Source organism: Pecten maximus, chromosome 9 (genome assembly GCF_902652985.1).
Source record: "Pecten maximus chromosome 9, xPecMax1.1, whole genome shotgun sequence".
In the NCBI taxonomy this organism is placed as follows: Eukaryota; Metazoa; Mollusca; class Bivalvia; order Pectinida; family Pectinidae; genus Pecten; species Pecten maximus.
Window position 1 is genome coordinate 15,154,420 of NC_047023.1, and position 14,255 is coordinate 15,168,674.

Genomic DNA, 14,255 nt, shown 5'->3' on the forward strand with positions numbered 1-14,255 from the left:
TAAGATCAATTTTGATTGGTCAATGCAGGAACTAATACCCAATCGTTGCATGCATTACAGCCGTAAGTCGTTCTCAATTAGAAGATGGCTACCTCCGGTGTGGGCACGGTTTTATTTAAGAAAGGACAGGTGCGTTTTTCGAGTTTTAATGGTTTGAATATTTAACATGCCATTAAATATGCACAAGAACTTAAGTCAGACTATTGTTACATCCTAATTAGCTAGGAAGTATACTGGTTCATTGACTAAGGACATCTTCATTTCAGTATTTACAGTGTCACCACAGGTTTTACTTAGAATAAAGACCCAGAAAAACGTAGTGTGTACGTACACGTCCGATAGGAAAATATCATTAACCCCAGCAATACACACCAGTTTCTTTAATAGTTATTCTGGACGTAAACTCCCTATCCCCTGAGGGCCTTCCAATGTCTACTTCTACTTCTACATGGTACTGGGCTACTCCAACAATGTTAGAGGATAACACAGCAAGAAACTTATGACAGACACCGTGTAACATTTGAAGGGGAATACCAGAAAGAAGTGGGATGGATTTTTCAATCGTAAAGGTTAACAAAAAGAGAAAATAATCCAATTTAATTGGTGCTTGAATAATTGTGGTAGATGGCCGACATGAATAAATCTGTGGTGGGACAAGATATCATAGTGTAATAGGAGTGGAAAAATGCACGGCCAGACCGGGGTTCGAACCCGTGACCTCCGAACACTAGCCGGATGCTCTACCGATTGAGCTACCTGGTCGCCGATGATCGACCCGGTCCAGTTCCGCTACACTCTTCCCTCCTATTTTTTTTAAGTCTTCGACCCCGAAGACTTCACAACTCACAACCCAGGTTCGGGTATCTCCTTGTCAAGTACTCACCCCACTTGAAACAAGGTTTGGTCACAGGCACCAAATGTAATAGGAGTGGGAAAATGCACGGCCAGACCGGGGTTCGAACCCGGGACCTCCGAACACTAGCCGGCTGCTCTACCGATTGAGCTACCTGGTCGCGGATGATCGACCCGGTCCAGTTCCGCTACAATAGCAAGCTTATTCCATTCAGTTATAGCTTTAGGAAAGAAATATGTTTTTTCTTGTCTGAGTTTTAGAATGAGGTGTCTGATATGAATGGTTAGTCTGTCAGATTTTATGACAGCAACTTTGTTGTGGACAATATAAAAAAAGCATGGACTGACAGGCATCTCTTCGTCTATTAGCAAGGGGGGGGGGGGGGGGGGGGGCATTTTGAGTGGTCAAGCATTCCACACACACATATAGACATACAGTGGTTATACCTTTGTTTACTGAGCACATACAGTGGGGCCTGGCACTGTACCATTTCTAGTTTGTCAATGTTTGTTTAGATGTGGGGATCCCATACTATCAGCCATACTAGTCTAATGATGGGTGAGCTAATAATTTATATGCCTGCAGTTTGACTGATATTGCTCCAATCTTGAGATTTCTCCTCAAAAAACAAAGAATGGAATTAACTTTAGAGCAGATGGTATTGATTGGAGAGTGACACCCATAATAAATAGCTCTAAGATATACCCATTTAAGGTGTAATTTTTGACAATGGGCTGATGCTTTTATATTACTTTTGGTCACAGATAACATATTGTATTTACTCCAGTGGAATGTCATCTACCATTTTTTGTTCCCAGAATGCTAACATGTAATAGTCTTTCCGCAGTGTTTGCATCACTGTTAGATCTGACAACTAGGTATGCAATTGTGTCATCTGCAAATAGTCTTATTTTGATATTTAGACCCTCAGGGATGTCGTTTATGTAATAAAGAAATAAAATGGATCCCAACACCAATCACTGGGGTACTCCAGAATAAACACTGACAGTGTCTTCTTTCCCTCTACTACTACAACTGTTTGGGTTCTACCATGTAGGAAACTTTAACTCACCCTTATAACACAATGTTTTAATTCATGGATAAGTAGAGAATGATTGACTTCATTTTGTCAAAGGTGCCAGTAATACCCTCACAAGATTTACTTACACCAATTTGATGAGGATGACCTCAAATTAATTATTTAAACCTTAACAATTTCAAGATAACGACCCCAAGAATCTAGTAAAAAATAACCAATTTGACAATTCAGAGTGGTTCAAACCTGTGATATGTAAATCTGACTCGGACAGTACTCCCTCTCTCCTGCCGCATTTACTGGGTCCTGGTGACATACCATCCAGATCCACATGCAGAATATATATAAGAATAATTATGTTGTAAACCCATTTGACAAGAAGGCCCGGGAAAGAGAAAGGGGGTGGGGATGCGCATTGTGCTAACTTTCCTGAGTTTCATTTCTGTATTACTCGCACAACTAAATGTTATTACGAGAAGTTATTTATATGGGGTGGCCTCTGACGAATCACATCACACATTTATCTTATACTGATCCTGTCTTATTTTAGTACGCTGGTACCGACATTTAACTCAATTTAAGTAAAGTTTTGCATATATCATCTGAGTATTCTCGATAGGGAAACATGGACTGTACAGGTCAATGAAAGGACAACTTGTTTTCTTTTAATGCCCCCGCCACATAATGGGGGGGGGGGGGGGGGGGGCATATAGTGTTACCCATGCCGTCCCGTCCTGTCCTATCTTGATGCAATGTAACTAGCTAATCTCAGGAACTGTTGAAGTTTCAGGTGTCAAGTGGCAGCGGTGGCATTTATATCTTACAGAAATTTTCTAGATCTTGATATTGTTCTTCACTTCACTTCATACATATCATCTTACTAGGGATTTACTCAGCATTGTAGCTTTTTCCAGTTGATTTAATTGAATGTATTGTTCTGTATACTTTTGTAATGCACATCCTGTATGTCAGTAAGTAAAATGAAAAAAAAAAAATTTGATTAAAAAAATTCTGATGTTCACATTTAAAAAAAAAATATTGCTATGTTAACCATATATACATTTGTATTGTTTATTGTCTGTAATCCTAAAATCAAATATGATTATAAGTTATTTGGTATTTCTTTCAGGCGGGTTCTGGTAGTGAAAATGAATTGTGGGATGATACAGCACTCATAAAGGCCTATGATAATGCAGTGAAGTTGATGAAGGTAGGTGATCATCTATCAAACTATTGGAAAGGTAAAAAATATTTGTATTCATATGACCTGTTTGGTACTATATTATACAGGCAAACAGTACTGAAATCAAATGTATATTAATGACATGCTGTATATATATATATTAAAATATTAGTGTATATTTGTCACGATGGTATATCTAAGGCCCGGTTGTAACATACTAGGTGTAATTTCAGTCAAAAATCAAAAGTGAAAATGGCAAAGAAGAGGAGGCTGTCCCAGAAACTTTCCAACAGAAAAAGAAAAAGAAGAACAAGAAAAAACGAAGCAAAAGCAAGAAAAGAAAGGTATAATTATCACATACAGTATGATAATCTGTATCACAGATCAGTACACAGGGTAACAGGAGTGGGGCCATCATTATGCTAGTGCTTATCTTTATCCTGAAGGGGTTGCAGTGGCCGAGTGGTTAAAGTGTCCCGACACTTTATCACTAGCCCTCCACCTCTGGGTTGCGAGTTCAAAATCGACGTGGGGCAGTTGCCTGGTACTGAACGTAGGTCTGTGGTTTTTCTCTGCGTACTCAGGCTTTCCTCCACCTCCAAAATCAGACACGTCCTTAAATGACCCTGGTTGTTATAATAGGACTTTAAACGAAAATAAACAAAACCTAATAAACCAAATCTTAATGCTTATTTTACAGAAATTGCTTTCCACATATGAGTCAGTCATTATTAGCTCACCTGGTCCGAAGGATCCATAGGGGACTCAAAATTGTACAAATGATAGGGCTGACCCCCTGGGGGCCTCTGGGGCGGGGCCAAAAGGGGTCAATTTGGCACTATTGATATAAACGACTTCTTCTCTGAAACCAAGCAATGGCTATCGCTCATAATTGCCTGGTAGCATCACTATGGGGTCTGGATTCAAAATTGTACAAATGATGGGGCTGACCCCCCAGGGGCCTGAGGGGCGGGGCCGAATGTAGTCAATCCGGCTATATTCATATAAACGACTTCTTCTCTGAAACCAAGCAATAGCTATAGCTCATATTTGCCTGGTAGCATCACTATGGGGTGGGGATTCAAAATTGTACAAATGATGGGGCTGACCCCCCCAGGGGCCTGAGGGGCGGGGCCGAATGTGATCAATCCGGCTATATTGATATAAACGACTTCTTCTCTGAAACCGAACAAAGGCTATCCCTCATATTTGCCTGGTAGCATCACTATAGGGTGGGGATTCAAAATTGTACAAATGATGGGGCTGATCCCCTGGGGGTCTCTGGGGCGGGGCCAAAAGGGGTCAATTTGGTGCTATTGATATAAACGACTTCTTCTCTGAAACTATGCAATGAATATTACTCATATTTGCCTGGTAGCATCACTATGGGATGGGGATTCAAAATTGTACAAATGATGGGGCTGACCCCCCAGGGGCCTGAGGGGTGGAGCGGAATGTGGTCAATCTGGCTATATTGATATAAACGATTTATTCTCTGAAACCAAGCAATGGTTATCGCTCATATTTGCCTGGTAGCATCATTATGGGATGGGAATTCAAAAGTGTACAAATAATTGGGCTGACCCCCCAGGGGCCTGGGGGGCGGGGCCGAATGTGATCAATCCGGCTATATTGATATAAGCGACTTCTCTGAAACCGAGCAATGGCTGTCCTTCATATTTGCCTGGTAGCATCACTTTGGGGTGGGGATTCAAAATTTTACAAATGATGGGGCTGACCCCCCAGGGGCCTGAGGGGCGGGGCCAAATGTGGTCAGTCGAGCTATATTTATATTGACTTCTTCTCCTGAACCAAGCAATGGATATCTCTCATATTTTACTGGTAACATCACCTTGGGGTAGGAATTAATTTGAAATTGTACAAATGACGGGGCCGACCCCCCTGGGGGATGAGGGGCGGGTCCAAAAGGGGTCAGTTTGCAGAATTGATATAAACGACTTCTCATCTAAAACTAAGCAATGGATATCGCTCATATTTTACTGGAAGCATCCCTATGGGGTGGGGATTAAAAATTGTACAAATGGTGGGGCTGACCCCCCAGGGGCCTGAGGGGCGGGGCCAAAATTGGTCAATTTGTTTAAACAACTTTTCTGAAACTAAGCAATGGATATCACTCACATTTGTGTGGTAGGATCCCTATGGGGTAGCACCAAAAGTCAATTTCATTTCAGGGATTAATGCACTTTTGGCATTTTTAGTATTAAAATAAAACCAATGTACATGTTCCCATATAAAATGCTTATGATATATATTGACATAGCAATACCAGCAACAAATATACTGAAGCATCATTCTTGTTTCATATCTCCTGAAACCAAGTGAGCGATACAGGCCCTCTGGGCCTCTTGTTATTTTTCTGGAAAACTATTTATGTATTTCCTTTTAGAAATCTGTTTGTAAATTTTCTTTTAGCTAACTTTACTTACTTATGTTTTTTTAAGTCACATGAGATTATAAACTTCATTGGCCCCCTTCACTCCCAAGAAATTCTTTATTCAAATACTTTAATCTCGGGTAATTTTAAGTGATAAGGGTGTTCATCTCATTGTTTCTACTACATAAAATTTACCCGATAGCTAAGAGAAGGAATGATTGACAGAGAATTGATTATTGTACTACCAGTATATTTTGCCTTTCAGTGGAGTCCTGGAGACCAGTGTAGAGCAGTATTTTCAGAAGATGGTCTGATTTACGATGCTGAGATTTTGTCTGTGGATGAAGAGACATCTACATGTTTTGTTCGCTATAAAGGTTATGGAAATGAAGAGGAGCACAACTTATCAGACCTTCTCCTGTCGACAGGCAGACAGCGCAAGCAGAAGTTGGCATCAGATGTGGAGGTATATAATACATGTATATATAATCTTTGATTTATGAGGAAGAGTTTAAGATTGTTCTGTATATACATGTATATGACTTAGAGTTTCTTTCTCATTTACAAACAATATAATTTATTTATGTATGTTTCCCCCCCCCCCCCCCCCCCAAATATCTTTGCTACAGGAATTTGATCCTCAGAACTAATGTTTTACAATGGTTTACAGACTATAACTATCGAAAAAGATGTCTTTTCTTCGAATTTGGCAGACATTCACATTGACAGTTGTGTGAAATCTAAGTGCATAATACACAGTACTGGTATCAGTATTAAGGGAATAAGAGATGAATGTCTGTAAAACAGTATGTGATGTGTTATAGTTTAAGTTATTAACTTATTGATGGAATGATTTGTTGATTATGAACATAATTGGTATTAAAACATACTTTGCAAAGAATTAGACCAAGTACACACGCTTACATATTTTAAAGAATTCTTTATATAGCTGTTATTTATCATGCAAATTCCTGGGTAATGAATATTCATATACAAGAATGTATTTGTATTGAGATGGGTAATGAATATTCATATACAAGAATGTATTTGTATTGGGATGTTTGGGATGTTATTGTAATTGGAGTTTTAAAAGAAGTAAAATTATTGGATCAAATGTCATTGTAGACTGACAGTATGGACTGGAGTGATAGGCCAAGTCCAGCACCAAAGTCAAACCGGAGAGGTCAAAAGCCTGGACAACCAAGTTCAATACCAAACAACACATTTTCTTGGCCAGGATCGTCTATGTTCCCACCATTCCAAGGAATGGCGCCAGTGAGTTAACTAAAGAAAGTTTTGTTTTAGTACAGACAACTTAAATAGGCTGTCTTAGGATTTCTTTATAGTGTAAGTTGATTAGAAATGTTAATTGTGATACATTACAGTGGACCCTCGATAATCCGAACACCTTTGTTCCCAGTCCAAACCGTCTTGATTACGAGTTTTCCGGACTGCCGAATTTCGTCTACCAGGTCACAAAAAATTGTCGTGTAAGAGTTATCTCTCTTGACTATATACAATCCGGGACGTTTCATAAACACGTCTAATTGTCAGTCTTTTTAACAATAAATATACTTATGTTTCTGATATGATTCTTGTTTTGTTTTATTTTGTAGAAACTAAAGAATAAACTATGTTTTTAAAAGAACATGTAAAGTGAAAGTTGTTTTATTTATAGCGGGCATATGTGACCTACAAACAACACACGTGTGTCACGTCCCGGAGGTTCACAAACAAGTAGAAATTACAAACGTTAGGCCTAAATACCTTAAATAAAAGACCCGGATTTTACAACTTACCAACAGTCCATGTTTTTGGTTTTTTTTACCGTAATTTAAAACCCTAAAATGAAAGACCCGCTATGTATAATGAACGTTTTTTTACGTAAATTAGAAACCTGAAATGAAATACGTAAATGTGTAACATGCATCTTTCAATGAGTCGTCGTTTCACGTAACAGTGTTACAAGCCGATATCCGTGTTTACCCAATACAAGTGTTAATGATGTTAATTACCGATCATAAATTTATTACATGTATTTGAGATTGATTAATTATCGTATCAAGTACTGTATGTTAGTGTATGGATTCTTGCTATAAAAACAGAGCTACATTGTAACACAGGTAAACACCCGGGGCTATGACCTGGCAGCGGTCGCTATGACTACACACAGTATCATGCGAAAGTCTGTACAGCTGTCGACACAGGTGACTTGCCCCGCCATTTTTCTCTCCTCGTGAAAAAATTGTCCGGATCATTGCGGGAAATTTACTAATAAAAAGTACGTTCCATTCCCAAAATGGACTTCCGGAATCGGAATCCGAATTTCCGGACTGGTGAGTACAAATAACGTTACGGAAATCCGTTCCCGTGCTATTCCGTCCGGACTGTGAGTTTCGCGGGTCCACTGTACATTGTACAGTTTGAACAGTGTCTATAACACAGCCTTCCTTTTTCATTGTATCTTTTGTTTTAACTATTCCACTGACCGTTGTGTAGTTACACGTTAATTATTCAACCGACCATTGTATGGGCCATGTATAGTTACATGTTAATTATTCCACCGACCCTTGTATAGGCCATGTGTATTTACCTGTTAATTATTCCACCGACCCTTGTATGGGCCATGTATAGTTACCTGTTAATTATTCCACCGACCCTTGTATAGGCCATGTGTATTTACCTGTTAATTATTCCACCGACCATTGTATGGGCCATGTATAGATACATGTTAATTATTCCACCGACCCTTGTATGGGCCATGTATAGTTACCTGTTAATTATTCCACCGACCCTTGTATAGGCCATGTGTATTTACCTGTTAATTATTCCACCGACCATTGTATGGGCCATGTATAGTTACATGTTAATTATTCCACCGACCATTGTATGGCCATGTATAGTTACATGTTAATTATTCCACCGACCATTGTATGGCCATGTATAGTTACATGTTAATTATTCCACCGACCATTGTATGGCCATGTATAGTTACCTGTTAATTATTCCACCGACCCTTGTATGGGCCATGTATAGCTACATGTTAATTATTCCACCGACCCTTGTATGGGCCATGTATATTTACCTGTTAATTATTCCACCGACCCTTGTATGGGCCATGTATAGTTACCTGTTAATTATTCCACCGACCCTTGTATGGACCCTTGTATAGTTACCTGTTAATTATTCGACCAACCCTTGTATGGGGCATATACAAATGTATAGTTACATGTTAATTATTCCGTTAGTTTAGTTGCGTGTTTTATCAGGAGAAATCAATATATCAATATCAATATCAATGTATTTAAACTATATTATCATCTTCAGTGCATGTTTCAACAATTTAGTAATACATTTATATTGCTTTTATTCAGCCACAGATTCCATTTTCATCTTTGCCAACATATCCTGGCTTCCCACCAAGTGGATTTCCTCATCCTGCTGTAAGTTTTAAGAATAACTAGCATTATTTTGCTGTATATCTGGCAATAAACCTATAGCTACGGCACATCCATGTCTAGAACAGTTTAATAAACATGCATAGAAATGCTGTATAATGACTTATCTATAACAGGACACATAATTATGGTTTAATAAGTAATATTTTTACATTTACTTTGAGACTGTAATGTCGGCAAAATATCACAAATGTGCATGTAAATGCGATTTCAGATTTGGTAACTATACAATCTCACAATGAAAGATAGCAATATGATGAAAACAGTACAGTGTAATTCAGAAAGTCTGACTCTCTATGATTCATCTGACAAGTTGATCCAAAATTTAATTTATTGTAGAACTTTACTATAAACAGTTTATAGATTTGAACTGTAGCAGTAAGTTTGGAAATAATGTTTTTATGTAATGTGTTGTTGTATAGAGGTTAGGATGTGCTGACAAGATCTGATGAGGATTTGTGACTATAATGACAAGTATGACGGATCTACTAAATGTCACCTGATTTGTACCCAGGTAGCTGTTGTGGGATTCTGATGTTATGTCTTTACATTCAGTAAATACCTAGGCCCATGATATCTGATGCCTAACAAATATCATATGGCAATGAAAATGCCAGTACATGTAACTGAAATATCAGTTGTATGTTGGTCTGAGAAATGTAAATTTCTGACATATATGTATATTTCTATGTGCAGGGTTTGCCGACGGTTCCCCCACCCCCACCACCTATTGGAGATGACCTAATGGAGGGTGACAATGAGGCTCTTTGTAGCATGCTGATGTCGTGGTACATGAGCGGATACCATACAGGGTATTATCAGGTAAACAACACCATATACAAACTCTGTCTAACTTCACAAGGCATGTTCTTCTCGTTTTACATTGATTGTTGCTGAGATTAGTTATGTTGTCATTCAGCTTCATCCTCCATCATATGTTAACTTCTCTTTTAAACAATTCTTAATAACAGAAAGGCCAAGGGCTGTCATTTGTTCAAATGGAACAGACCTTCAGCGTCTTTTAAGGTCATAGGGGTCTTCAATTTCTTCAAATGAATGACCTTTGCCCACTTTTATAGTCATAGGCAACAGTTATCTAAAATCTAAAATCTCCAAAATGGAGAAATAGCCAAATGGAGAAATAGCCTATACTGGCTTAAGTATATTTGCCTGATTTAGAAGAAATTATCTGGTTACGTTATATGATTTTCTTCCTCAGGGTTTACGCCATGCCCGTCAGTCAGGAGCATCAACGGCCTCACAGTCTGAATCAGGAAGATAACACCCAGTCATTAGATTGTTTGTGGAATGGTTGTGTAAAAGTGTACCATATGTAATGTGTGAAACAATCATCATTATTGTTATCAACAGAAGTGGACCCTCATTATCCACTGGAGAGAATGGACACACTATGGCAGTACACTAGCATTGCATGTCAAAAAAGTGCTGAATGTAGTTTGTCTTGATCTGTTAAGACAAATTTTGTTTCGGTCAATGTTATATCCTGTAATTAAATGAGTGTGAATTGAAATTATCACCGTTTTAGGATCATACTCCATACTCAATTTGTGGTGAAAGAGAACAGTTTTAATGTAACAGTTGTAAAACAAAATTTATGAGTTTATGGTCAGTGGTGCCAATGGATTTTTACAAAATATCTTTCTCATGAAATCTTGGATGTTTCTCTAGATTGACATACACTCAAATATGACATTTTGGAGACGTTGTTACTGCTGTTTGTCCTCACCATTACTAGTATGAATGAATCTCGAACTGGGAATACACTGTCAAATTAACTGATCATTACAATCACTCACTTACAGGGAAATTAATGACCTTTTAGTGTACTTACCAGTTTGTTAGCTAACGCTTTCATAAATGATCTAGTGCGAGTGAGTGAATGTGGGAATTGTATTATGAATGTAAGAATATATTGATATGGTGCTTTCTGTACAGACTGTATTTCATAGATCTAAACAGTTAATGTGGTCATTGCTCGATGGAACTGTCTAGCAAGGCAAAGCAATAGAAATGGTTTTAACTCATAATTGAAGCTAATTGAGTATGCATTCATACTTGTATTTCAGAATTTGTGAAAAAAACATGCTCGCTTTCTTAACTCACTGTGAAGACTTTATGATAATCATAAATCTCAACAGGACATAAAACAAAATGTTTTGTCCAGATTTGAAAGTTGATAAAAAAAAATCCATTATAAATATCATGAAAAGACTCAATGCAACTTGAAGGTAGGAAAAAAGGCACATGGTGAGAATTGTAGGGTCTTGTCCTCACTCACATCCTGATTTTATTTTAGTAAAATCATTAATAGACCAGGAGGAAGCATAATGTACTGTCAACTATCAGTATTTCAAAGTGTAACCATGTACTATGGTGAAGAAACTAAATTAAAATATAGGACAGAGTTAACATACTGAAGTACATGTAATCAGAGTGGACTGGCAAAGCTAGACATATTCCTAGATGTGTATGCCACTTATAGAGTTTCGAATAAATGTGTATGTTTTTAAAAAAGAACTATAAAACGGCCCTGCACAGGGCTACCTGTGTCTAATAAAGTACATCTTGATTTACCACTGTTTTATGTTTTTTTTGTATTATTTAAAAAAAAAACATTTTGTTATAATAACAACTGTGTTCAAATTGGCGTATCCATCTGTCTGTCCTTAAACATTTGTTGAACTCACTGTCTTTGAGAAGTACCAGGGTTTTTTTCCTCGACAAAGTTCATATGTAGGTACCCCTTGGTCCTAGTTGTGCTCTTTTGAATTTGGGAGGGATTATAAAAACAACATGGCTGACAGGCAGCCATCTTGGATTTTCACAATGAAAACTTGTAAATGCTATTTCTTGAAAAGTACTGGATGGATCTTTCTCAAATATAATATGTAGGCCCCCTTGGTCAGGTCCCTCCTTGTGATCTACGGACTGATCAGAAAAGAGACTGATAGAGGTAACAAACCTGTAAACATTAATATTGGTTGCCTGTTGACCAATTTTATTTTCTGACCAGTCTCGAAATTCAATATGCACAACTAAGGACCAAAGGGAACCTACATATGAAATTCAAGAAAGATCAATACAGTGAGAAATAGAGGTAACAATAATTGTATACAGATTGACAGGCTATTGACGAAGGGCAATTTAAAAGCTGATCATGGCTGAAAAATCATAAAAAGCTTTTTAATAAATTTAAAAATTTTATTACAAAATCCTGAAAACAAGAAAACGGTAGATATATATAACTGTGGATAAGTGTTAGTGTTTACAGGCACATGTATGTAGATATATGTAATTGTATACATATACAGGAATTGTATTGTAACAATCACTATGTAAGATGTCCTTGTTTTATCTGATTATTTTGGTATTAAAATTCAACATATATAGGCATCTTTTTATCAATTTGACACTTAAAATCACATAGGCGGGTATTATGAGCAAATACTCGGATCACAAAACTTTGATGGAAAATGAATGGACAAGTGAATTTAATGTGCAATATCAAAGTTTTTATTGTAACTGAAACTTAAAGTATCAATAAATGAAAACATAATTACCAACACCCATGATTAATAAAATCTGCTCCTGATACATGGTTGGGATTGATTTTTCATTTTGGTCATTTAATCTTGTTTGGTGTTATCACAGAATATTAGCCTTAATAGACTGCGATAAGTCCATCTCAAGCATGGGTAATAAGTTATTTTTCTTGTCAATAAATGTATCAAAATTATTAGAAAAAAATATCAAAAAAATATTAGTACTAATCAAATGTATTATCATGATTATTGCAAAATTCTACCACCCTTGTGATCATGATTATTTCAAAATTCTTCAATTTGACAACTGCCACCCTTGTAAGTTATGCACTTAAGATGACTGGAAATAACAGCAATTTAATTATGACATCACTATACATGTATACCAAATAAAGGTGCATGTCAGAAAAATCCAGCACTTGGTAGTGTGTTGGGTTTAAATCCTTCATCCCCTCGGGGGTGAGACAGGGATCTCAACCTGAGAGGAGATTATTTTTCTATTATTACCAGTTTACCCTATTATGAATGTAATATTGATGTCATATCTGTCATTTTTCATCCCCAAAGTTACAAGGAGACAACAATTATTATTATACCTCGCTTTTGTTAGAATTCTTTTCATTGGACGAAAACATATCACCTGACATTTTATAAATCGAATATCCCCCGACAAATGCCGTCGCTGGGGTATAACCCGTCGAATAACCATGTAACCATGGCAGCAGAGTATTATACCCCGGTGTATAACCCCTCCGCCCGATGAATAACCCTTCGTCATCGAACGCGCCTGCATCGGAAGTCGGGCAGTGGAACTCTTTTGCGTTTGTTGTCGTCTGGTTCCAAAAACACAAACAACAACACAGGCTTTTGAAATGGCAGTGTCATCACGATTTGGCCGATCAACAGAAGTAGAAATAACAGCGATGCTGGACAGCAAGGATGCTTTAAACACCAAAAAGGCCACAAAATATGCTCTTTTTCGGTATAATAAAACTATTATGACCCTCTGTGTCGGGATATATCCAGAATTATGTCCCTGGGAAGAGTTATTTTCCCTCTGGCTACGCCCTCGTGAAAATAACCCTTCCCAGGGACATAATTCTGGATATATCCCTCCACAGAGGGCCATAATTGTATAATATTAATACATATGAAAAATTGAAAAAATAAACAATCATAATTATTTCACATCCACACACAAAAATGAAATAAAAAAATAATTCTGGCATTAATTTGTCATGCTGGTGTCTATTTTACAGGTATATTATAACAACAGTTGGTGACAGTTTAAGGGTCATCTATATAGCAGAATAATGTTGAATTTCAAACACGAATAAAAAGCTTAAAATTTGCACAAAAATAGTCATGTAATATACCAAAATGTTTGTTTGGACATGTAGTGTCTTAAAATCACAACTAATTTGATGTAGATGCTAACAATTTCTTCTATAGAGTTACTTTGTGGTAAGTTGTAGCATGGAATAATTCTAAGCCACAAAAATAAACAAACTTGAAAAATAGCCCAGCTGTTATGCTCACAGGTGTCTATAGCACAGGGTAGGAGCATTTGTTTGACTGGATTTGACTTTATATAGGTATAAACACATATTTAGTTTTGACCTTGAAATGCAAATGGCGGCTGTGGATGATATTACACAAATATGGCACAAAGGGAGGCATTTCAGCCATTAAAAATTCTCCTATATAATACATTTAAGACATCTGATTATAGTACGAATGACCATTTTAAGACAAATTGTCAAACTG

At 37.3% G+C, this 14,255-nt stretch overlaps 1 protein-coding gene across 1 annotated transcript; it reads left to right on the plus strand.

Moving 5' to 3' along the window:
* The first annotated feature begins 57 nt into the window (after positions 1–57).
* Positions 58–11,519, plus strand: LOC117334806 (survival motor neuron protein 1-like). Its single transcript, XM_033894614.1, has 8 exons — positions 58–129; positions 3,019–3,099; positions 3,306–3,416; positions 5,733–5,933; positions 6,593–6,742; positions 8,842–8,910; positions 9,622–9,747; positions 10,145–11,519. Exons 1-8 carry the CDS (start codon positions 85–87, stop codon positions 10,205–10,207), a joined length of 846 nt encoding a protein of 281 aa, XP_033750505.1. The 5' UTR covers positions 58–84; the 3' UTR covers positions 10,208–11,519.
* Positions 11,520–14,255: the final 2,736 nt, after the last annotated feature.